Below are 24455 nucleotides of genomic sequence, written 5' to 3'. Positions count from 1 at the left end.
CTCGAGTATTGAACCTACGTCTCATGCGTTTCCTGCACTGGCAGATGGACTTTTTACCACTGGGAAGCCCAAAGAATAAACTGAGGATGTTTTAAACAAGATTATCTGTAAATGAAAAAAAAGTATCTGTATCTGCAACAAGAAACAAGACCAAGAAAGTCATGGTTTAGTTGAATTAGAATCAGGTGCCTTTTTAAAATGGCTAATTCGTATGGGGGCAGGGATACTTTCAATCTGTTTATTGGGAAGATGAATTCCTACACAAACTCTATACTATTTTACATTAAGTAAGAGGTTTAGTTTAAAAAGCCTTTAAAAGAAAAAAATTCTTCGCTAACTTGGAGATGATCCATCTTTAAACAATTAAGACTTTTCTACTTCAGTTATAAAAATAGATTTCTCAAGTAACACATAAAAACTACTAACTATGAAAAACAACATCTATGAAGTATATTTTAAAGAATTATTATATTTCCTGACTTATGTAAGTTTTCTTATTCAAAAGCAGGCAGTAATAAATTCTAGAAGTATTCTTAAGTAAAGGCCTTCTTGTAAGTGCTTTCAACATAACAAGACAACATTAGAGAGCTTCAAAGATGATTATCTTTTTGAAATTTCCCTGTGGAATAGAAAAGAAAATGGAAATATATTATCTAACAATGGGGTGGGACAGAGTGGCAAAGAGGACTATACTTTCAAAATATATGTATTTTCTAAATTCCATCACTCTAAGACAATTTCTTCTCAAGCTTAACAAAAACAAAAACTTAAAAGTGGTTTTAAAACACTGTGGGGGGAAAAAAGGAAAAAAAATACTGTGGAAAAGATAATAGGGGAATTTTTCTATTATTAGTGAGGTTGGGTCAGAAATAGAATGACAACTATCTTGCCAACTTTGACATTTTAAAAAATGTTTGATGTAGTTTAGGTTTCTCAACATTCTTGATTGACTTATCTTAATCTCTGATAATTTAAAGAACTTATGAAAGGTAAAGGGGACTGTGACACTCAAGGAATGTTTTTGTTTTTGTTTTGGAAAACGTTTTTTGTAAAGGCACAGAGGGAAGAGACAACTCAGTCCTTAGTCCTAAAAGACAAGAGAAGAGAAGCTGTTGCTTTCTTAAAAGATTAACTTGCTACCTCAGATATGCAGATGACACCACCCTTATGGCAGAAAGTGAAAGAGGAGAGTGAAAAAGTTGGCTTAAAACTCAACATTCAGAAAACTAAGATCATGGCATCTGGTCCCACCACTTCACAGCAAACAGATGGGGAAACAATGGAAACAGTGACAGACTTCATTTTTGGGGCTCCAAAATCACTATAGATGGTGAGGGCAGTCATGAAATTAAAAGACGCTTGCTCCTTGGAGAAAAAGTTATGACCAACCTAGACAGCATATTAAAAAGCAAAGACTTTATTTTACCAACAAAGGTCTGTCTAGTCAAGGATATAGTTTTTCCAGTAGTCATGTATGGATGTGAGAGTTGGACTATAAAGAAAGCTGAGCACCGAAGAATTGATGGTTTTAAGCTGTGGTGTTGAAGACTCTTGAGTCCGTTGGACTGCAAGGAGATCCAACCAGTCCATCCTAAAGGAAATCAGTCCTGAATATTCATTGGAAGGACTGATGCTGAAGCTGAAACTCCAATAATTTGGCCATGTGATGTGAAGAACTGACTCATTTGAAAAGACCCTGATGCTGGGAAAGATTGAAGGCAGGAGAAGGGGACAACAGAGGATGAGATGGTTGGATGGCATCACTGACTCAATGGACATGAGTTTGAGTAAACTCCAGGAGTTGGTGATGGACAGGGCGGCCTGGTGTGCTGCAGTCCATGGGGTCTCAAAGAGTCGGACACGACTGAGATGAACTCAACTTGCTATACCACCAGGCTTCCCTGGTGGCTCAGATGGTAAAGAATCTGCCTGCAATGCAGGAAAGCCAGGTTTGATCCCTGGGTCAGAAAGATCCCCTGGAGAAAGGAATGGCAACCCACTCCAGCGTTCGTGCCTGGAGAACTCCACGTACAGAGGAGCCTGATAGGCTACAGCCTATGGAGTTGCGAGAGTCAGACTCAACTGAGCGACTACCACTGCTATACCACCAGCGAATAAGCAGTTTTAGTAAGCTCTTTATCCTCCTCCTTCAACACCACACTAATTTTATAAAACTGCCAATAAGTTTCAAAATATTAAAATTTAATTATTTTACCATGTTGAACTTTTTTGCCCATGCTTGTAATTAATTTATTCTTGAGTAGCAATTATAAATGCTCTTTATTTTTACAAAGCTGTTTTCCACATTTTATTTTTTGACTTTACATTGACTGTGATTTGAGGTTTTTCCCCAAGCTTTTATATAAGATTTACATTTTCATATATCTAAATGTTTAATCTGTGACTCCTTTTAAGTTCAGAAGTTCTTTCTTCCTTCCTCCAGAATTCTACTGTATGTAGTTTTTAAAAGGCTTATTAATTCAATCCAAGGAAATATTTTCTATATGAAAAGATAAAATCTTCTTTCCCCAAAATACCAATTTTCTAACAGGATTACTTACTAAATAATTTTTCCCTTCTCATTGGTTTGTGATACATTTATTTATCACATATTCAAAACTTATATACAATAAGGCCTAGAAAAGAGTAATTCTATTTTGATGTCTGTTCTTACACTATTATCTTTTGGTGTTTGGTAGACTTATCCTCCTTCAATATCTTAATTAAAAAAAAAAAAAAAAACAAACCTGCTTTCTTATCTTTCTTCCAAACCTTAAAAGCACCCATTCTATCATTGAACTGAATTTCTACTGAACTACACATTAAAGCAATAATTTGTAAAGAATATACATTTTTATAATATTTCAAAATAATAATTTTATGGTTTCTTCTTTTCTGTTTTTAATTTCAAACACCTCTTTGAGGAAGCAGTTTAGAAAACGTGCTAGCAACCTTCAATTATTAAGTGACCATCACCCAACAAAAACAGAAATTAAAATATTAAAAATAACGTATTCATAAAGCTACAATCAGTAGAACCTCAGATTTTTTTAGGAATAACTATTAGATTAGGAACAGCTTTCTTTAAGTTAATAGGCCATCTCTAACAACCTGACATTCTACCCGCTAACAACAGTACCACAACTGAGTACACTGGCATCATAACTTCTATCTCCAGTAATAGGTTTCCAAATAGGCTAGTTCTAATTTGATTTATTATTATTAAGTACTTCTTTTTTGTAATAAAATAGTAGGGCAGAATATTCAAGCAATTTTAGATTCTACTTGTATGATGGCCATGATTTTATATGCTCCATTAAAAATCTGGTCTAACTTATCCACAACATCCATTATATAATTCCTTCTTTTTCCCAAGCAGATTTATAATCTTTCAAACATAAATACTGAAAAATTATCATTCTAAATAAAACTGCTTACCATGATACCACCATTTTGTTTTCTTTGGATTCTTGTTACATGTTCGAACATAAAAAGAATTATCTGGTGGTCGTCTCTGAAATGAAAAAGTGTAAATAGGTAAGTTACAAAACAGGAAAACATAAGGAGATAGTTTTAATAAAAACCTCTAGGCAAAATTATTATAGAATGTATAAGAAACGATATAAGTGCTGATGTCACAACTGAAAAAAAATATATTCCAGGAAATGTAGCCTCTAAAACACTGAAATTGTTTTTTTTTTTTTTTTTCCAACATAGATATGCATATGTGATTTGGGTTAGCTTCCAGTGGGATTACTCGAGAATGACAATCAACCATAGTGGCAGCATTAGGTTCTAAAGAATTCTAGTTTTATTTATCTTGTCTCCCTAGAAATAATTTAATAATTATTTTTATGAGCTAGTCAAAACAAAAGTCTACCTAACTAGCTTTGTCTGAGAAATTCTAGCAATTTATAAACAAAGGATTATTGCTCTCCTGTAAAAAAAGTATAGTTAAGGAGAAACTAAAGGATTCAGTTTCCAAAATGTATGTAAGAGGAAATGAAGGGAGAGATACATTAGCATTTCTGCTACACATATGTCCAGGCCAGCACACTATTAGAAGCATATGGCAGCGCTACAGGGGAGCTACATCAGAAATAGTGATGCCAACAACAGTGAAGATAGGTTGTAAAAGAATTTTCTTGAAAACTATTAGATGTGGATCAAACACAAGAAATATGTGCCTCTCTACAAAGATTTGGAAACATGTGAAATGCGTATTAGAGCCACTGAAGGCAGGTTAGTGGATATGTGACAGGTCCAACTAAATAGCAATGGTGAACAGGACTACCGACGCAGCGGAAAGCAAAACTGACAGTCAGTCTCACTTGATGCTTCCAAAATCCATATACAAAACTATGATCTAACTCTTATGAGATAGCAATCATAGTAATTTAACAGAACAAGTAGAGCATAAGACAGTGAACAGCTATTCCAAGATCATCCTGTTTATACAGTTTAGAGAAAATTCCTGAAAAATTACCATGAAATTAGATGCCTACTTCAAAGAACTGATGGTCTGCTATTGCCTGTCTTGTAAAGTCATAACCTGTGCTCATGTAGAATAAACTGCTACTGCTGTAACAATCTTATAAACTCATTTACCACAACCCAATCTTCAAAAATCAAAAGAAAGGGGGAAAATTCATTCTGTTTGCTTTTATCAAGAATATAAGCAAATTAGTAAATGACTAGGAGATGTGTTTCTTAAAAAACTAAAGTATACAAAAAATTGGATTAGCTAAATTGTTTTAAGAATGGAATACAAGCTGGAAAGTTTGGACTATCTATATCACAAGATCACTGAGACTAAAGTGTAGGTTACTGAAAGGTCCCTGATCTCAATATCAGAAATGATCTTTAATCTGCAGACATAATGGATTTAAAAGCCTTCAGTCTAGGGAACCATTCTTGACTATGAAAAAGGAAACTGGAACAGAAGAATTATGACTAAAAAATGTCTCTGGTAAAATTAAAATTTGTATTCTGAGAGTTGACTATTAAAGTGAAATTCATATATCCATGTCCAGTACAGAATAAAACTCACCTGTTTTAACAGAACAATTTCCAGTGAATTTTAAAAGACTTTTTTAAAAGTCTGTTTCATGCTAGATTCCTCTCATGCCTGAGCATGCTTCCTCTTCATCTTAGTAACCTGGTACTTAGCACAGTAACAAGGGCACATAGTAGGGTCCTAATAATGTCTGAATTTTATCATTTTTCACAAAACTAATGCTGTCAGAATCTAACTTCCAGATTATCATTTTGGTTGAATAAATTATAATTTATAGTTTATATTATATAATATAATTTATCAATAATTTAAATGGAATGATTAGTCTTACACTATGCAAGAAACACTAAGAGACAACTAGAAAGTGAGGGGAAAGATGAGGGTTAGAAAAGGATGAAGGAGTTAGAGAACAAAACCATTTTCTAGTTTTTAATAGTAAATCATTGCATTTAAATGTAAACAGATCTAATAATCATAAGGCACATGTAAGAACTATGCACAAACACCACTGGCATTAATCTTAACTTATTAAATCCTATAGTTACTGCCTCATCTTTCTATAGGCATTAAAATTAAGAGAAACCTTTGTAATTGTAAACTGCTCTGTGCCACACCTAAGTATGTGTTGGGGTTGGAGGCTGGGAGAGGAGAAAATATGGAAGCAATAAATGAATAAAACTTGTTTCCAAGCCCTTGGGGTTAACAAAAGCTCAAGTGTAGCCTAAAATGTAGCCAAGAAAAACCAACAACCAAGAGGAAACTCAAGTTAGGTGATACTAACATTAGATGATCGGAGAAGGCAATGGCACCCCACTCCAGTACTCTTGCCTGGAAAATCCCATGGATGGAGGAGCCTGGGTGGGCCGCTGTCTATGGAGTCGCACAGAGTCAGGCACGACTGAAGCAACTTAGCAGCAACATTAGATGAAATGTACCCTCTTTCATCTATTCTAAGATGTACATTTTTTTTCTTATTATTTTACCCATATGGGGATCGTCTTTCAACTAAGGGTATGTGATAGTTTAACTGCAAGAAGTTTCTTTCCTTCTCTTGTGGTACATAAAATTGCATATTAAAGGCTCTCACATTGGAATTAATAAATATATATGCAATTTAACCCATTATTTCCCATTCTTATTTGAACAAAATTTTTTCTTATAAACTGAACACCATGAAACCTCCTATGGAACTCACATTCTAAGAAACTCACTTTGCAAACAAGTGACCTAGAGTGTTTCAAAATCTAGATAAGCTACCATTTAAAAATGAAGTACTCTCTTCAATGTTCTCTAAATAGTTATTTGGTAAAAGTGACAGTTCAAATGGAAAAAAAGCTCTGCTACAATAAATGAATAACCCTACAGCTCCCTGATCTCTAAGATAAATTCATTTCTCCTTTAAACAGAATACAAAACAAAACCCTCCCCTCACCCTCACTATGGAGAAGAGAAGCTTTAAAATGTAGAAATACAAGAATATTGAGACACTAACCATCAAGCAGGAATGACAAAGAGGGCTGGAAACAGAGGATTTAGATACTTTAAAAGGGTATTCTAAATTTAACTCACATGATTTTTCTTTCTGGTCTTTTCCCCCTTTCTCCATCAGACAGAATCTGTAGATTAGTAAAGGAGAATAAGAGGAAAAGTCCTGAAAATTCTATTAGTAATTTAGTCTGCCGCCTTCAGTCTAGTCTTTATGATAGGAGAGCTCCGGTTCCTGGAAAATTCCCTAAAGCAGGCTTATAGAGTAGAAACCAGCAGAGAGGCGAGGGGAGCCAGAAGGCTTGTTTCTGGGGCTTCCCACAGTGAAATCTAGAAACCATAATTTCTTATACACTTTTGCCCTGTGCATGCTTACAGAAATAAAACTTAGATTGTTTAAGAACATCTGAAGGCATTTCCTATTTAAGAAATATAAAGTCTGATGTCTATTATTAAATTATTTTCCAATCTACTACTAAACATCCTCTATAACTTCACAGTAAAAAGCATTAAGTACTTTCTTCAAATAAATTTTATATTAAAATAGTTTCTCTAACTGAACTAGAAGAAAAGCTATTACCTGAATAGTTCTGAAAAGTCCTACCTTTTCTTTGCAGCTGGAAAGCATGCTAATAATGCTAAGACAAACTGACTGGACTGAGAGCGCTGGGGACCAGTCTTCTGTTAGAATGGATAAACAGATATGACCATTGCTATAAACATGAGGATGAACAGGAATATTTTCACCAGTAAACATGACCTAAGAAAGAACAAAAACCATTAATTTTATCTGTATTACCAAAAAATAAAATATTCTCCATATAAGTTAATATTTTAAAAACCAAATTGAAAACAAACAAAATCAATGCCAGGAACAAGATAAACAACTGCTTATATTTTATTCTTATTAATTGAATAAGTAATGGTTTTACTAATATGAATAACCATGTAGTAGGAAAAAAACCTTCAGATTATCTAGTTTATATTTCAGCTATTTTTCACAAATTACTTTTAAATTTTCTAAATTACCAAGCATTTTTAGACTAGTGAAAGACAACTGTATGTACAAGAACGGTTTTTCAAATTCTACTCATTGTTCTCCACATACAGAAATCAAATACACTAAAATTCCAAATCCTAGTGTTCAATTTTAGGACAATATAAATTACATGTAATAGGAACACTCCTCCTACTGACGACAATGCTATTATCTAAGGTGCCATATACATAAAAGGAAATGACTGCTATATATTCTACCTCATCTAAACTCAAACTTCAGTATGATGAACAATTTCAAATTACTACTTATTAAGGAGTAAAGACCTATGTGCTTGGATGAAAAAGCAAAGGTTGAATGAGTCTCCCAATTATTTGCTCTTTTTCTCTGCTTTTTCTTTGACTCAATTCTTCTACCAGTTTTCTCCTTTATCCATCTTCCCTTAGCACTGTTTTGAAAGACAATAAATCTATTATTTCCTTCCTTAGCCCTAATACATTCAGAATATCAATAGTGCTGCTTCTGAAACATATCTGTCTGAGCATCTGAATAGGCAGGAGAGTAAATTCATATATTCCAAGGAATCTGTAAGCACAGGCCAAACTAGATCAAAGTAGAAGTCTCATATTTAACAAAGCTTGGATATGTTAGTTCATAATAAACCACTTTGATATAAAATTAACCATCAATCCTCTAAGTGAATTTTATACTGCAGTATGATGCACCATTTTTACTGTTGCAGCAATTCTTAGCAGTAACTCTTATTTCTTGATCTGCCCCCTCACCCCTTTTAAAAGTTTCTGGCTGTGCCTCGTGTCATTCAGGATCTTGGTTTCCTGACCAGAGATGGAACCCAGGCGCCCTGCAGTGCAAACATGGAGTCCTAACCACTGAACTGCCAGCAAAGTCCCCCATCTGGCTCTTAGGGGGAAAAAAAAAATCATCTGGAGATCTGGCTAAAAATACAAATTCAAGAGCCCCACTTTGACAGATTTTGATTCACTAGGTATGATGGTATTTTTATAAAACTCAAGTGGTAAAGAACCTGCCTGCCAATGCAGAAACCATAAGAGACATGGGTTTGATCCCTGGGTTGGGAAGATCCGCTGGAGAAGAGAATGGCTACCCATCCCTGTATTGTTGCCTGCAGAATCCCATGGACACAGGAGCCTGGCAGGCTACAGTCCATGGGATCGCAAAGAGGTGGGACATGACTGAAGTGTCTTAGCACATCAAACATAAACTAGTAGTTCCCAAACCAGACTTAACAGTAAGTGTATCTCAGCCCCACAAATTGCCTCATACTTGAATACAGCAAAATCTTCATAAGGAAAAAACCCTACCTTAAGTGATAAAAAACTGATGAAATATACTGCTCTAGGTATATCCCCCCCTTTTTTCCTTTATAAAGCAGAAGAGAGCCAGTAAAAAAAGTGTAGCCACAATAAGGTATGCTATATTTTAATACAGGATATATTACAGTAAACTACCATAAGTTACGTTTTGCTTTTAAATATCTACCTATAAATCTGATTTTAGTACAATTTTACAAACACTTACATTTAACAAAGCACGCTTTCATATGAGTAGGTGTCTTCTACTATTTTTTTTCTACTGCTAACATATGGGACCCATTTCTTCAGTTGAAGCTAATATAAGATTCCAACAACACAAGCAAGACTCTACACATGGATATCACCAGACGGTCAATACCAAAATCAGACTGATTATATTCTTTGCAGCCAAAGAAGGAGACGCTCTATACAGTCAGCAAAAACAAGACTGGGAGCTGACTGCGGCTCAGATCATGACCTCCTTATTGCCAAATTCAGACTTAAATTGAAGAAAGTAGAGAAAACCACTAGACCATTCAAGTATGACCTAAATCAAATCCCTTATGATTATACAGTGGAAGAATAGATTCAAGGGATTAGATCTGATAGACAGAGTGCCTGAAGAACTACGGATGAGGTTCATGACAATGTACAGGAGGCAGTGATCAAGACCATCCCCAAGAAAAAGAAATGCAAAAAGGCAAAATGGTTGTCTGAGGAGGGCTTACAAACAGCTAAGAAAAGAGAAGCGAAAGGCAAACGAGAAAAGGAAAGATATACCATGTGAATGCAGAATTCCAAAGAATAGCAAGGAGAGATAAGAAAGCCTTCCTCAGTGATCAATGCAAAGAAATAGAGGAAAACAATAGAATGGGAAAGACTAGAGATCTCTTCAAGAAAATTAGAGATACCAAGGGAATATTTCATGCAAAGCTGAGCACAGTAAAGGACAGAAATGGTATGGACCTAATAGAAGCAGAAGATATTAAGAAGAGATGGCAAGAATACACATTAGAACTATTAAAAAAAAAAGATCTTCATGACCCAGATAACAATGGTGTGATCAGTCACCTAGAGCAAGACATCCTGGAATGCAAAGTCAAGTGGGCCTTAGGAAGCATCACTACAAACAAAGCTAGTTGGAGGTGATGGAACCCCAGTTAAGCTATTTCAAATCTTAAAAGATGATGCTGTGAAAGTGCTGCACTCAATATGCCAGCAAATCTGGAAAACTCAGCAGTGGCCACAGGACTGGAAAAGGTCAGTTTTCATTCCAATCTCAAGGAAAGGCAATGCCAAAGAGTGCTCAAACTACCACACAATTGCACTCATCTCACACGCTAGTAAAGTAATGCTCAAAATTTCCGAAGTCAGGCTTCAACGTATGTGAACTGTGAACTTCCAGATGTGTAGTCTGGATTTAGAAAAGGTAGAGGAACCAGAGATCAAATTGCCAACATTTGCTGGATCATGGAAAAAGCAACAGAGTTCCAGAAAAACATCTATTTCTGCTTTATTGACTATGCCAAAGTTTGACTGTGTGGATCTCAACAAACTGTGGAAAATTCTGAAAGACATGGGAATACCAGACCACCTGACCTGCCTCTTGAGAAACCTGTATGCAGGTCAAGAAGCAACAGTTAGAACTGGACATGGAACAACAGACTGGTTCCAAATTGGGAAAGGAGTACATCAAGGCTGTATATTGTCACACTGCTTATTTAACTTATATGCAGAGTATATCAAGCAAAATGCCAGGCTGGATGAAGCACAAGCTGGAATCAAGATTGCCAGAAAAATATAAATAACCTCAGATATGCAATGATACTACCCTCATGGCAGAAAGCGAAGAAGCATTAAAGAGCCTCTTGATGAAAGTCACAGAGGAGAGTGAAAAAGTTGGCTTAGAACTCAACATTCAGAAAACAAGAAAAGATCATCGCATCTGGTCCCATCACTTCATGGCAAACAGATGGGGAAACAATGTAAACAGTGACAGACTTCATTTTGGGGGCTCCAAAATCACTGCAGATGGTGAGGGCAGCCGTGAAATTAAAAGACGCTTGTTCCTTGGAAGGAAAGTTATGACCAACCTAGACAGCATTAAAAAGTAGAGACATTACTTTGCCAAAAAGGTTCGTCTAGTCAAAGCTGTGGTTTTTCCAGTAGTCATGCATGGATGTGAGAGTTGGACCGTGAAGAAAGCTCAGCACTGAAGAATTGATGGTTTTGAACTGTGGTGTTGGAGAAGACTCTTGAGAGTCCCCTGGACTGCAAGGAGCTCCAACCAGTCCATCCTAAAGGAGATCAGTCCTGGGTGTTCATTGGAAGGACTGATATTGAAGCTGAAACTCCAATATTTTGGCCACGTGATGCAAAGAACTGACTCATTTGAAAAGATCCTGATGCTGGGAAAGATCAAAGGCGTGAGGAGAAGGGGATGAGAGAGGATAAGATGGCTGGATCACTGATGTGATGGACATGAATTTGGGTAGGCTCTGGGGGTTGGTGATGGACAGGGAGGCCTGGCGTGCTGCAGTCCATGGGGTCGCATGCAGTCAGACACAACTGAGTGACTGAACTGAACTGAATATAAGACAGGAAGAGGAATTTTTTCTCAAAGGAATGACTTTATACACTGCATTTTTTTTGTCCTTTAAATTCTGGACATTCACCCTCCATTTCCATGAAGTTGCTGCTGCTAAGTCGCTTCAGTCATGTCCCAACTCTGTGGGACCCCACACATGGCAGCCTACCAGGCTCCTCTGTCCTTGGGATTCTCCAGGCAAGAATACTGGAGTGGGTTGCCATTTCCTCCTCCAATGCATGAAAGGGAAAAGTCAAAGTGAAGTCGCTCAGTCGTGTCCAACTCCTAGCGACCCCATGGACTGCAGCCTACCAGGCTCCTCTGTCCATGGGAGTTTCCAGGCAAGAGTACTGGAGTGGGTTGCCATTGCCTTCTCCAATTTCCATGAAGAGAGCTAAAGTAAACCTGATAATTAAAAGGAAAAGTCTTAAAACAAGAGATTGTCCTGCCCAATTGCAGAAGACCCCCTGAGAGACTTGGGTACAGCTGTGTTTGAAGGACCATTTAACTCAATTATATCTATCAGTAACAATGTGCTCAGTGTCTCAGTCATGTCTGACTCTTTATAACCCTATGGACAGTACCCCACAAGGCTCCTCTGTCCATGGGATTGTCCTGGCAAAATACTGGAGTGGCTTGCCATTTTCTCCTCCAGGGGATCTTCCTGGCCCAGAGATCAAAGCCAAGTCTCCTGAGCAGAATGAAATAAATTAGATCTCAATAAAGATAATGCTATGAAACTGCTGCACTCAATATGCCAACAAATTTGGAAAACTCAGCAGTGGCCACAGGACTGGAAAAGGTCAGGTTGCATTCCAATCTCAAGGAAAGGCAATGCCAAAGATTGCTCAAACTACCGCACAATTGCACTCATCTCACACTAGTAAAGTGATGCTTAAAATTCTCCAAGCCAGGCTTCAGCAATACGTGAACCGTGAACTTCCTGATGTTCAAGCTGGTTTTAGAAAAGGCAGAGAAAACAGAGATCAAATTGCCAACATCCGCTGGATCATGGAAAAAGCAAGAGAGTTCCAGAAAAACATCTATTTCGGCTTTATTGACTATGCCAAAGCCTTTGACTGCGTGGATCACAATAAACTGTGGAAAATTCTGAAAGACATAGGAATACCAGACCACCTGACTTGCCTCTTGAGAAATCTGTATGCAGATCAGGAAGCAACAGTTAGAATTGGACACGGAACAACAGACTGGTTCCAAATAGGAAAAGGAGTACGTCAAGGCTGTATATTGTCACCCTGCTTATTTAACTTCTATGCAGAGTACATCATGAGAAACGCTGGGCTGGAGGAAGCACAAGCTGGAATCAAGACTGCCAGGAGAAATATCAATAACCTCAGATATGGGATGACACCACCCTTATGGCAGAAAGTGAAGAGGAACTAAAGAGCCTCTTGATGAAAGTCACAGAGAAGAGTGAAAAAGTTGGCTTAAAACTCAACATTCAGAAAACTAAGATCATCGCATCTGGTCCCATCACTTTATGGCAGACAGCTGGGGAAACAGTGAAAACAGTGGCTGACTTTATTTTTTGGGGCTCCAAAATCACCACAGATGGTGACTGCAGCCATAAAATAAAACGATGCTTACTCCTTGGAAGGAAAGTTATGACCAACCTAGACAGCATATTAAAAAGCAGAGACATTACTTTGCCAAAAAAGGTCCGTCTAGTCAAGGCTATGGTTATTCCAGTGGTCATGTACGGATATGAGAATTGGACTCTAAACAAAGCTTTGCGCCAAAGAATTGATGGTTTTGAACTGTGGTGTTGGAGAAGACTCTTGAGAGTCCCTTGGACTGCAAGGAGATCCAACCAGTCCATCCTAAAGGAGATCAGTCCTGGGTGTTCATTGGAAGGACTGATGTCGAAGCTGAAAGTCCAGTACTTTGGCCACCTGATGCAAAGAGCTGACTCATTTGAAAAGACCCTGGTGCTGGGAAAGATTGAGGGCAGGAGGAGAAGGGGACGACAGAGGATGAGATGGTTGGATGGCATCACTGACTCAATGGACATGGGTTTAGGTGAACTCTGGGAGTTGGTGATGGACAGGGAGGCCCGGTGTGCTGCAGTTCATGGGGTCGCAAAGAGTCGGACATGACTGAGTGACTGAACTGAACTGAATGCTTAAAAAAAAAAAAAGAAAACGAAAAACACGGGATTTTAAACCTGCTGCATCGAAGATCAGACGAGATCAGGGTGGTATGGCCGGAGACTAAACATGCTGCATTCAGGACAAATGCAGCCAGTCTAAAACTTCCAACAACCCGAAACACGCGAAGTGACGTGTTGCACACGGCACACACGGTACAGGTAACCCCTAGGAGTTTGTCTAAAGAGAGAAAGGCTGAGTTTCCACGCCAGAGGAGAATTCCTGAGATAGAAGAAAAAACATTTTCAACAGTTTATTCACGTAGAAGTCTGGTAAGCTGTCTGAACAGACAGTTTTGATGTAAACTTTGCTGTTCTGGTTCTTTGCACAGGACACAAGCGTAATCACAGGTGAAATTTTTCAAGGCCACACTCTTAACTGTCCTTGTTTATTTAATATGCAGTACAAGCCTGAGGAGGAAATGGACATTTCAAGCTTTTTTAATGCAGCTAAATAGGTTCTGAAAACTTAAGAGTCTTTAAACTTTTCAGAGTTGAAAACCTATTTTTGGGGGGCCAAGGGAGCTGCAAATAGCTGATAAACTATCTAACACAGATGTGACAAGAAAATTGAATACAATGAATTTGAAACCAAAGGGAATAAAGGGTTTTGCTAATTTGTTTTTTTAAACAATTTTTTCAGATTCAAAGTAGTCATTCAGATTAAACAACTGCACATATTCCCCATTACGTAAATCAAACTGAATAAAATGGAATTACAGACTTTCAAGAACAAGCTGTTTAATGGAAAAAAATTTAGAAAAGGATCTTAGATCTAATGTATGTGAACCACATCTGAAATTCTGAGTCTGCATAAGAAGCAGCTCTCAAGTGTCTCTAAATTTCCAAATACCCAACTATCTGTGTGGCTCAAATTCAAAAGCAGATGAGAGCTGAGAAAGAACTATGCTTTTGGAGGTAAGAACGCATTTCCCACATACAACCTAAAATTTTAAGCAAATCAACCTCTGGGTAACCTTTGGGTACTAAATGTATTATTTGTTCATAAAACTAATAAGATCTAAACTGAATGCTACCGAAAGTGATAATATAAAGGGTGGATATTAGCTAACTGTTTCTAATATGAAATTCATGTTACTTGTTATACCTGAGGACTTTAAACATCAAGCTCAATACTCACTGACCTCACAGTACTAAGATCTTACACAACACAGGCATACTAATGTGTTCAGACTAATGCTCCACAAGTGATTAGAAAGTCAGACACTGAATATGGTATGTCAAGATAGGTCAAAATACAATATACATAGAATGAGCAATACAAAACAGGCTATAATTATAAAAGCCAATCTACAACATGGACACCAAGGTTTCTATAGGGACAGTAAGAGGGAATGTGTTCTCTGATTAAAATTGCAAGTAGATGAGAATACTTAAAGGGCAACTATAAAAACTGAACATACAAGTAGACAGTTTCATAAACTAAAATAATCTAATTATGAATAATATATATGACATAGATAGTCTAGCATATATGATAAATATTTGACAAAAGTGGTTGGGGACAAGAATTTTAAAATAGTTTTCAATTCAATTCTCCCCTTTTTAGTCATCTCATATGGATCAGTGGAATGAATATTAATAGTTTTCACAAAGCAGTGTGAGAATCAGACCACAAAAAGATGAAGACACTATTTGCTACAATGTTTCTAAAGCTTTACAATCAAGGCAAGTATATTTTTTAGCACCTTTAAAATAGGTCCAAAATATGGCCACTTTCACAACCTCCATGGTTACCCTTCTGATCCAAATCACCATCACCTCTCACCTGGGTCAATGTCATCGCTTATCTGTCCTCCCTAAAACCATGTGCTTCCACATCTCATCAAATAAAATTTTCAGTGAATGGGGAATTTCACAACCACTTGTCCAGAGCAATGGACCTCAGGAAAGTTTTGCTATCAGAAAAATCTTCAAATCTATATGTACATTAAGCTCTGAGTACTGGACCCTTTATAATTATTTTATAACCATATAGATAATATGATTAAAATAACTTTAAAATCATTTAAAAGTATTACTGGACTTCCAGTGCTCTGTCATTTTCTCAATCATGGGTAACAGAACATGTAACTTCTATGACATGGGAGGGACCATAAAATTAACTGATGTTAAAAGGGGATCTTCGTATTTCAAAGGACTGGAACAACTGCCCTAGGGTTTCCACATCATTCTACATGTAGTCTTTAATTTTCCGAAATAACATTACTTAATGAATTTTTTGTTGCTGATTAGTTGCTAAGTCGTGTCCAACTGCTTTGCCACCCCATGGACTGTAGCCCACTAGGCTCTTCTGTCCATGAGATTTCCCAGGCAAGAATATTGGAGTAGGTTGCCATTTCCTTTCCCAAGGAACCTTCCCAACCCAGGGATTGAACCTGCATCTCCTACATTTAGCAGGTAGATTCTTTACCACTGAGCCAATTAATGAATAAGCAGATATTTTCCATGTTGGTATTCACATCTAATCAGCAGAATGGGAGAAAAGTAAATTGGGTTTGATTCTTGATTGTTCTAATAACTAGCTTTTAAACCATAAACAAGACAATTCACTTCTACAGGCTTCAATTCCCTCACATTAAAGGAGGATGAATCTATTTCCTCTATTTCATTGAGCTGTTTCAAGATAAAATCAGAATGAAAGTTACATTAATAAAGTATGATGCAAATACTACAATACAATAGAAGGCATGGAGGTTAATGTGTGGCTGAAATGCTTCAGTTCAGACTTGACCATAAAGAGACTGGACTGTTAAGCTTGACTCCACAGGAAGTAAGAACCATCACAGGATTTACTGAGAAGGGTGAGGATGGTGGTGGTGGATGTATGTGGGAAAACCAATGAGGTAATGGCACCTTTAAAGAAACCCAACAGCAATGTGAGAGGATCTCTAGGAGTGGGAAGAATTAAAGGCTACTCTGTAATAGTCCAAATGAAAACTATAAACTTGGACCACACAGCACTGATGATAACTTAAGAAAAGTGATCAGACTGCCTTACGTCTGTGAAAGGATCTGAAAAACCACACTTAAGAATGAGGGAAAGGAAAGAAATTTAACACAAGAAGATGGGTGAACAGAAACCAAAGAGAGAATTCTCTTATTTTGTTATTAGGAAAAAAACTGAGTTTATTAGCTGTGTTAAATTTGGGATGTCAGGAGGTGTTCAAGTAGAGCTGCCCAACAAGGGCATGAAATTAAACCTCAAAAGGAAGAGAATGTAAACAGAGCTGGAAATCTGCGAGTTAGTGGCTTAAGATGGTTAAAGACATTAAAGTGTGAGAAGAATAAAGAAGCTGCTGCTAAGTTGCGTCAGTCGTGTCCGACTCTGTGCGACCCCATAGACGGCAGCCCACCAGGCTCCCCCGTCCCTGGGATTCTCCAGGCAAGAACACTGGAGTGGGTTGCCATTTCCTTCTCCAATGCATGAAAGTGAAAAGTGAAAGTGAAGTCGCTCAGTCGTGTCCGACTCCTAGCGACCCCATGGACTGCAGCCTACCAGGCTCCTCCGTCCATAGGATTTTCCAGGCAAGAGTACTGGAGTGGGGTGCCATTGCCTTCTCCGATAAAGAAGCTAGAGGACACCAAAATCAGACCAGTAAGCAGGAGTGAAATCAGGGAAGAGGATAACGAATACAATCTGATAGGATTTATGACGAAGGCTCTCACAAAAATATTAAAGATGAAATTCAAATGATGCTTAAGTTTGACATTTGATTTAGAATGAAGAACACAGTTTTAGAGAATACCTTAGACCTAGTTTCATGGTTAGAGAATTTTTTTTTTTTTTTAAGATTTGTGAGTTTCCACAGTTAACCTTCTCCAGTATTCCCTAAGGCAAAGTTTCTGATTCCATGATTCATATTCTTCCTTCACAGGCCTTCAAGGGATTTAGCTGAAGTGAGGTAGAGGAACAGGTTGAGAACAGTGGATACCTCACTGCCTTCAAGCAAAAACAGTTAAGATGATGCTGATAAGCCAAAGGCAACAACAGAAAGTGAAGATTATTTTCTGAAGAGAAGGAATACATTTGGTTTCTGATTACAGTTGATGTGTGGTTATTACAGAAACCCAGAGATCACGACAAGACACATTTCTTCACTTTTTTTTAGAAAAACATAAAAATGAGCCCCCAACATCTTACTTTTCTGCTCACATAGAAACTTCAGAACTCAAGGAATCAGTTTCCATTTAATACTATGCCTTGAAACAATTATCTTTTTAACTACAGCACAATACAAAAGTTGACTTCCATCTATACTCCCACATGGCTAAAAGAAGATTAAGCTATTTGTGTCACTACTTAAAGTAGTGACATTTTCTTTTCTTGGGCTCCAAAATCACTGTGGATGGTGATAGCAGCCACAAAATTAAAAGACGCTTGCTCCTTGGAAGAAAAGTTTAGCGTGTTAAAAAGCAGAGACATCACTTTGCCGTCAAAAGTCCATTTAGTCAAAGCTACGGTCTTTCCAGTAGTCATGTACAGATATGAGAGTTGGATCATAAAGAAGGCTGAGCGCCGAAGAACTGATGCTTTCAAACTGTGGTGCCAGAGAAGACTCTTCAGAGTCCTTGGACACAAGGACATCAAATCAGTCAATCCTCAAGGAAATCAACCCTGAATATTCATTGGAAGGACTGATGGTGAAGTTGAAACTCCAGTACTTTGGCCACATTGGAAAAGACCCTGATGCTGCGAAAGATTGAGGGCAGGAGGAGAAGGGGGTGAGGAGAGAGAAGATAGTTTGATGGCATCATTGACTCAATGGAGATGAGCTTGAGCAAACTCTGGGAGATAGGAAAGGACAGGGAAGCCTGGCATGCTGCAGTTCATGGGGTTGCAAAAAGTAGGACAAGACCTAGCAAGTGAACAACAACTTAAAAGTAGCAATAAAATATGAATTTCCTCAAAAATAGCATATTTTAGCACTTAACACGGAGAAGGCAATGGCACCCCACTCCAGTACTCTTGCCTGGAAAATCCCATGGACGGAGGAGCCTGGTAGGCTGCAGTCCATGGGGTCACTAAGAGTCGGACACGACTTCACTTTCACTTTTCACTTTCATGCACTGGAGAAGGAAATGGCAACCCACTCCAGTGTTCTTGCCTGGAGAATCCCAGGGATGGAGGAGCCTGGTGGGCTGCCATCTATGGGGTTGCACAGTCGGACACGACTGAAGCGACTTAGCAGCAGCAGCAGCACCTAACACACTGAATTTCAGGTAATTTGGGAAATTTCATGATCTACAACACCTGATCACCTAGCAGTGCTACACAGAATTAGTCACTGTCTTATCATTTAGCTACAAGTAACTCATTATCCATCTTACCAACCCAGAAAGCTGGAATTCATCCTAAATTCTCTAACCTCCAAGGATTAATCATTTACCACAGTTAAACAGCTCTCAAAAATTTTTATCTACCACCACTACCCTTTGTCCAAGTTTTCAGACATTAACTAAACTGACAGTGCTTCACACTAAAATGATCAAATTTGGGGCTGATATCTAGATATTTAATATCTTAATATTTTGCCCTTGCAGTATTGAAAGGCTACAAGAGACAGCACGGCAATGAGAAATCAAAGAAGTGCTCCTTTCAAAACAGCACTTGCCTCTTAATGATGTCATTCTATCAATATCATCATCTTATCTAGAAAGACATGGCTCCAGCTACTCCAAAATGCGAAGTTCTCGCAAAACCTGTGGGCCTAGGAGTTAGATTTATGCCCTTTGGTCTACTTAACATGAATGGATCAGAAATAGTCTTAAGTTTTTAGAAGTACAAAAGCAGCAAAGCCTAATCTCAATACAGTAAATCTCAATACAGTAAATTGTCCATATGACCTCGATTATATTACAAATAAGATAAAGAAACAAATCTACTTAATATAATTGTAATGATTATAAGTTTTTACTTAGTCAAAAATCACGAATTTGGCATTTGTCTATAATCTAAAAATACAATAAAAATTTAAAAAGCAAAACAGTTACCTGAGGAGAGTCAAAAGGATATCGACTACTAAACTTAAATAGAAGTTGAAATTTTTCCCCTTCATATAAGGTACCTGGTGCACCTTCCATGTCTACAATCCACCTAGAATAGAAAAAAAAAATTTAACTTCAGTTATAAAGGACTGGGGTGAGGAGGAAAAAGAACACCAGATACGCATCTATGCCAGGCAATGGGACAGGAGTCACCCATGTGTAACAACACACTTCATCCTCCCAACAGGAGTAGGTAGTAACACTCCTGGCCCTATTCCCTTCTCTGACACTCCTGGGTTAAAAAACTAGACCAAGGTCAGACAGCTAAAAAGGACAGAGCCAAGTTTTAACTCAGGTCCGGAAAAAAATAAAATAAAACTCAACTTCGGTGTACTGACACCAAAGTCTACACTCTTCTTACTCAATTTATGGTACCTTATTTTTTCAGACCATCTCTACAATTATGGAAAAGATTTTATAGATAAAGTCAAGCTAATCAACTGCTTTCCTGATATCAATTATTTTAGAAGCTATTAGTTTGAGAGAAGTTGATGTCAGCAATGACTACAGCAGCTGTCAGATCAATTTTCTCATGAGTATTCCAGAGACAGCTAACCAGGAAAAAGGAAGCTAAGCTGCCATCAGTCCACTTACTCTGATGGCTACTCAAGGCTCTAAAAGGCCTTTCCTTTGTCTCTCATTATGTTTCAACCGTTTAATAAAACCCAGAATAAATTTAGAAAGATGGTAATGATAACCCTGTATGCAAGACAGCAAAAGAGACACAGATGTATAGAACAGTCTTTTGGACTCTGTGGGAGAAGGAGAGGGTGGGATGATTTGGGAGAATGGCACTGAAACATGTATAATATAAGAAACGAATCGCCAGTCCAGGTTCGATGCAGGATACAGGGTGCTTGGGGCTGGTGCACTGGAACAACCCAGAGGGATGGTACAGGGAGGGAGGTGGGAGCACGTGTACACCCGTGGCGGTTCCATGTTGATGTATGGCAAAACCAATACAATATTGTAAAGTAATTAGCCTCCAATTAAAATAAATAAATTTAAAAAAACCCCAGAATAGATTTCTATGGCATCTATATAAGCTTACTTTATTTTCATATATAATAATCATGAATATAAATCTGTTTATAATAATATACTGCACACTATCTCCAATTATTTTAAAAAAAGAGGAACACAGTTTATTACAACATACATGACAGGGCAGATTTTAGAAGTAAAAATCTGAGTTTCTAATTACAACCATGCCACTTATACTTACTGTATACCTGGTCAATTCCTTAAATCCTATACTTTTCAGGTATAAAAATTTATTATATTAAATACAGGGAAGCAAAAAGAAGGTTGAGGATACACTGCTGGGCTACTATTGAGCACCTCACATATTATGGACTTCAGTTCAGTTGCTCAGTCGTGTCCGACTCTTTGCGACCCCATGAATCACAGCACGTCAGGCCTCCCAGTCCATCACCAACTCCAGGAGTTCACTCAAACTCAGAAATATATAAAATAGTAAGTGTGGCTACTCTCTGAAAGTAACCAGGTTGGAACACATAGAGATCCTTAAAAGCATGACTATTCATTCTCAGAAGGCATGCTGAATACTTTACATGATATGTAAAGATAGAAAAGATATGACCACAGACTCAAGAGGCAGTATTTTACAGCAAAATTAGACAGTCCCTTAGTTAGCTGTGTGGCCCTCAGTACGCTCTTCTGTTTTAAGTACTTAAATTCTAAAATAGTTATTATAAAAAATTGTTAAAGTTAATAAAAAAGTCACCTTAAAGTTTTGTTAGAAAGATAAATGATATTGCATATGCAAAAAATTTAGTATATTCCTAACACCAGAACCAGTACATAGTAAATAAAATGCAATGCAAAAACTGCATTAAAAAGACAAAAACAAAAAACCTACTATCTTTAATAAAAACCAGGTAATTCCTCCTAATCAAACTTACAAGCTTTTGCACAGCAAAGGAAACCATTAACAAAATAAGACAACCTATGGGCTGGGAGAAAATATTTGCAAACAATGAGACTGCCAGGGGCTTAACTGCACCACGCCCGTGCCCCCCGCCCCCAGCAAAAAAGCAATGAGACTGACGGGGGTTTAACTTCCTCCCGCAAAAAAAGCAATCAAAAGATACGCAAAGACCTAAATAAACACTTCTTCAAGGAAGACACACAGATGAAAAGGAACATGAAAAGATGCTCCAAATTGCCAATTATTAGAAAAAAGGAAATCAAAATTATAATAAGATGTCACCTCATACAAGCCAGAAGGGCCATCATCAAAAAGTTTACAAATAAGAAATGTTGGGTGTGGAGAAAAGGGAATTCTCTTAAACTATTTCTGGGAATGTAAATCGGTACAGCCACTAAGGAAATAGTATGAAGTTTAGTTTCCTTAAAAAACTAAAAAAAGAACTACCAGATTCAGCAATCTCGCTCCTGGGCAAGTAGCTAGAAAAGATTAAAACTCTAACTCAAAAAAGATAAATGCATCCCAATGTTCATAGCAGCACTATTTACAACATCCAAAACATGGAAGTAACCTCGAAGCCTATCGACAGACCAATGAATAAAGATGATGTGGTATATCATCTATACATACCTCCTACACTGTTGGTGGGAATGTAATTTGGTAAAGCCACTTTGGAAAAAAGCATGGAGGTTCTGCACAAACTAAAAACAGGATTACTATAGGATCCAGCAATCCCACTCTGGGGAATATACCTGGACAAAACCATTATTCAAAAAGATACATGAACCACTAAGTTCACAGCAGCACTGCTCACAACAGCCAAAACACAGAAACAACCTGGATGTCCATCGGCAGCTGAATGGATAAAGATGTGGTCCACGCATGCAACGGAATCCTATTCAGGCATAAATAAAAACAAGATGGTGCCATCTGCAGCAACATGGATACAACCAGAGATTATCATGGGCTTCCCTGGTGGCTCAGATGGTAAAGAACCAGGCCCCAGTGCAGGAGACCCAGGTTCGATACCTGGGTTGGGACAATCCCCTGGAGAAGGGAATGGCAACCCACTCCAGTATTCTTGCCTGGAGAACTCCATGGACAGAGGAGCCTGAGAGACCACAGTTCATGGAATCGCAAAGAGTCAGATGAGTGACTGAGTGACTAACACTTTCACTTTCATACTAAGTGAAGTAAGTCAGAAAGACAGATACCACATGGTATCACTTATATGTGGAATCTAAAATACGGCACAAGTGAACTTATCTATGAAACAGAAACAGACTCATAGATAAAGAGCACAGACATGGTGGGGGAGGGAGAGAGGGACTGGGAATCTGGGGTTGGCAGATGCAAACTGTTACATTCAGAATGGATAAGCAACAGGGTCCTAAAGTACAGTACAGGGAACTATACTCAATATCTGTGATAAATCAGAATGGAAAATAATATTAAAAAATGATATATATATGTGTGTAACTGATTCATTGTGCTGTACGGCAGAGATTGGCACAATATTATAAATCAACTATACTTCAATCAAAAAAAAATCAAAAAATAAAGATGTGGTACATGTATACAATGGAATATTATTCAGCCACAAAAAGGAATGAAATATTGCCATTTGTAGCAATATGGATGGACCTAAAGACCTAAAGATTATCATACTAAGTGAAGTCAGACAGAAAAAGACAAATATATGAAGGGAAAATTAGCTTTGCTGGATATATTAAGATAGGATATATACCAATACAGCCTCTCTCAAGAGTTTTCAAAGGCAATTATGACTATATAAAATTTTTGCCTTACATGATGACTATGGACTGTTAACTCAAGGGGTGCCATTTCATTGAGAGACCACAACAGATCCAAGTCGATCTTTTAGTATCTCTGTTCCTTCCTTAGGAGAGCATAGAGGTCAAAGGATAGCATATTAGGTCAGAGAACATGATTCTAATATTTTTTAAGGTCTTAATACATGCTACCAAACTGTCTTCCATAAAGCATAATGGGCTTACTTCATCTTCCTTACCCATATCCCCCATTTCATATGATCCCACTTCAACAATTTTTTTTTCTTTTTGGCCACATTGCGCAGCCTACGGGATCTTAAGTTCCCAGTCCAGGGACTGAAACTGGGCCCTAGCAGTTGAGAGTTGTAAAGTCTTAACCACCAGACAGCCAAGGAATTCCCTCCATAGTTTTTTCAAACTAGGTTAGAAGTTATATCAAAACATTGCTCTTTCGCCTATCTCTGATTCCTCTAATATCTATCTTTTGTTTCAGCTTCTGCCCTGCCCTGATTAAAGAAACTAAAGAACTCAACAGAAAAAGTATATTATTTTAAAATTAGTGTTTATTTCCTGTTAATTACATGCATCTCTTTTAACTAGATTAATATTTGGTTTGCAATTCACTTCATTCAAAAGATCCTTTCTTAATAATACTGTTCTTAAAGCTTAACTCCTGTCTTAATCACTGACTCCAAATGTCATGGTCAAAGGTAACCAAAAATTGTTTCTTCTGAAAATAAGTATGTCCCTGTTGTGTGAGTTTTGGTTATTCCTGCTCTCTGGTCTCTGTATCACTAAATATTTGAATTGTTCAATTTGTTCTACAAGTTGGTTTACAGGAAATTTTTATCTTGTTGGCTTATACCCCTTTTCATTTTAGGGTTTTTTCCTTTCTTTTTTAAGGACAGAGTCAATTACTTAAAAATCTCCCATTTTACTACATTTACCTTTTTCCAATGGAACTGTTAAATCAAAGGAGTGGTAAGGACAGACCAAATAGTCAGTTGTGAAATCTTAGGATGATACTTTCAAAAACATTTCAAACTAATTCAAAT

At 37.5% G+C, this 24455-nt stretch overlaps 1 protein-coding gene across 2 annotated transcripts in view; it reads right to left on the bottom strand.

The window, feature by feature from the left end:
• The window catches only part of UBE2W (ubiquitin conjugating enzyme E2 W), a 90495-nt gene that overhangs the window by 34426 nt on the left and 31614 nt on the right, over positions 1 to 24455 (bottom strand). For both annotated transcript variants that reach the window (XM_070382244.1, XM_005907512.3), the window contains exons 3-5: positions 19603 to 19705; positions 7107 to 7262; positions 3439 to 3514 (exon numbers count right to left, since the gene is read on the bottom strand). In XM_070382244.1, the coding sequence (XP_070238345.1) occupies positions 3439 to 3514; positions 7107 to 7262; positions 19603 to 19705 (335 nt within the window). The remainder of the gene's footprint in view (positions 1 to 3438; positions 3515 to 7106; positions 7263 to 19602; positions 19706 to 24455) is intronic.

The sequence above is a fragment of the Bos mutus genome, chromosome 14, assembly GCF_027580195.1.
Source record: "Bos mutus isolate GX-2022 chromosome 14, NWIPB_WYAK_1.1, whole genome shotgun sequence".
NCBI classification, from domain to species: domain Eukaryota; kingdom Metazoa; phylum Chordata; class Mammalia; order Artiodactyla; family Bovidae; genus Bos; species Bos mutus.
Note: the sequence above shows the minus strand (reverse complement) of the source record. Positions and strands in the feature narration are given on the sequence as shown.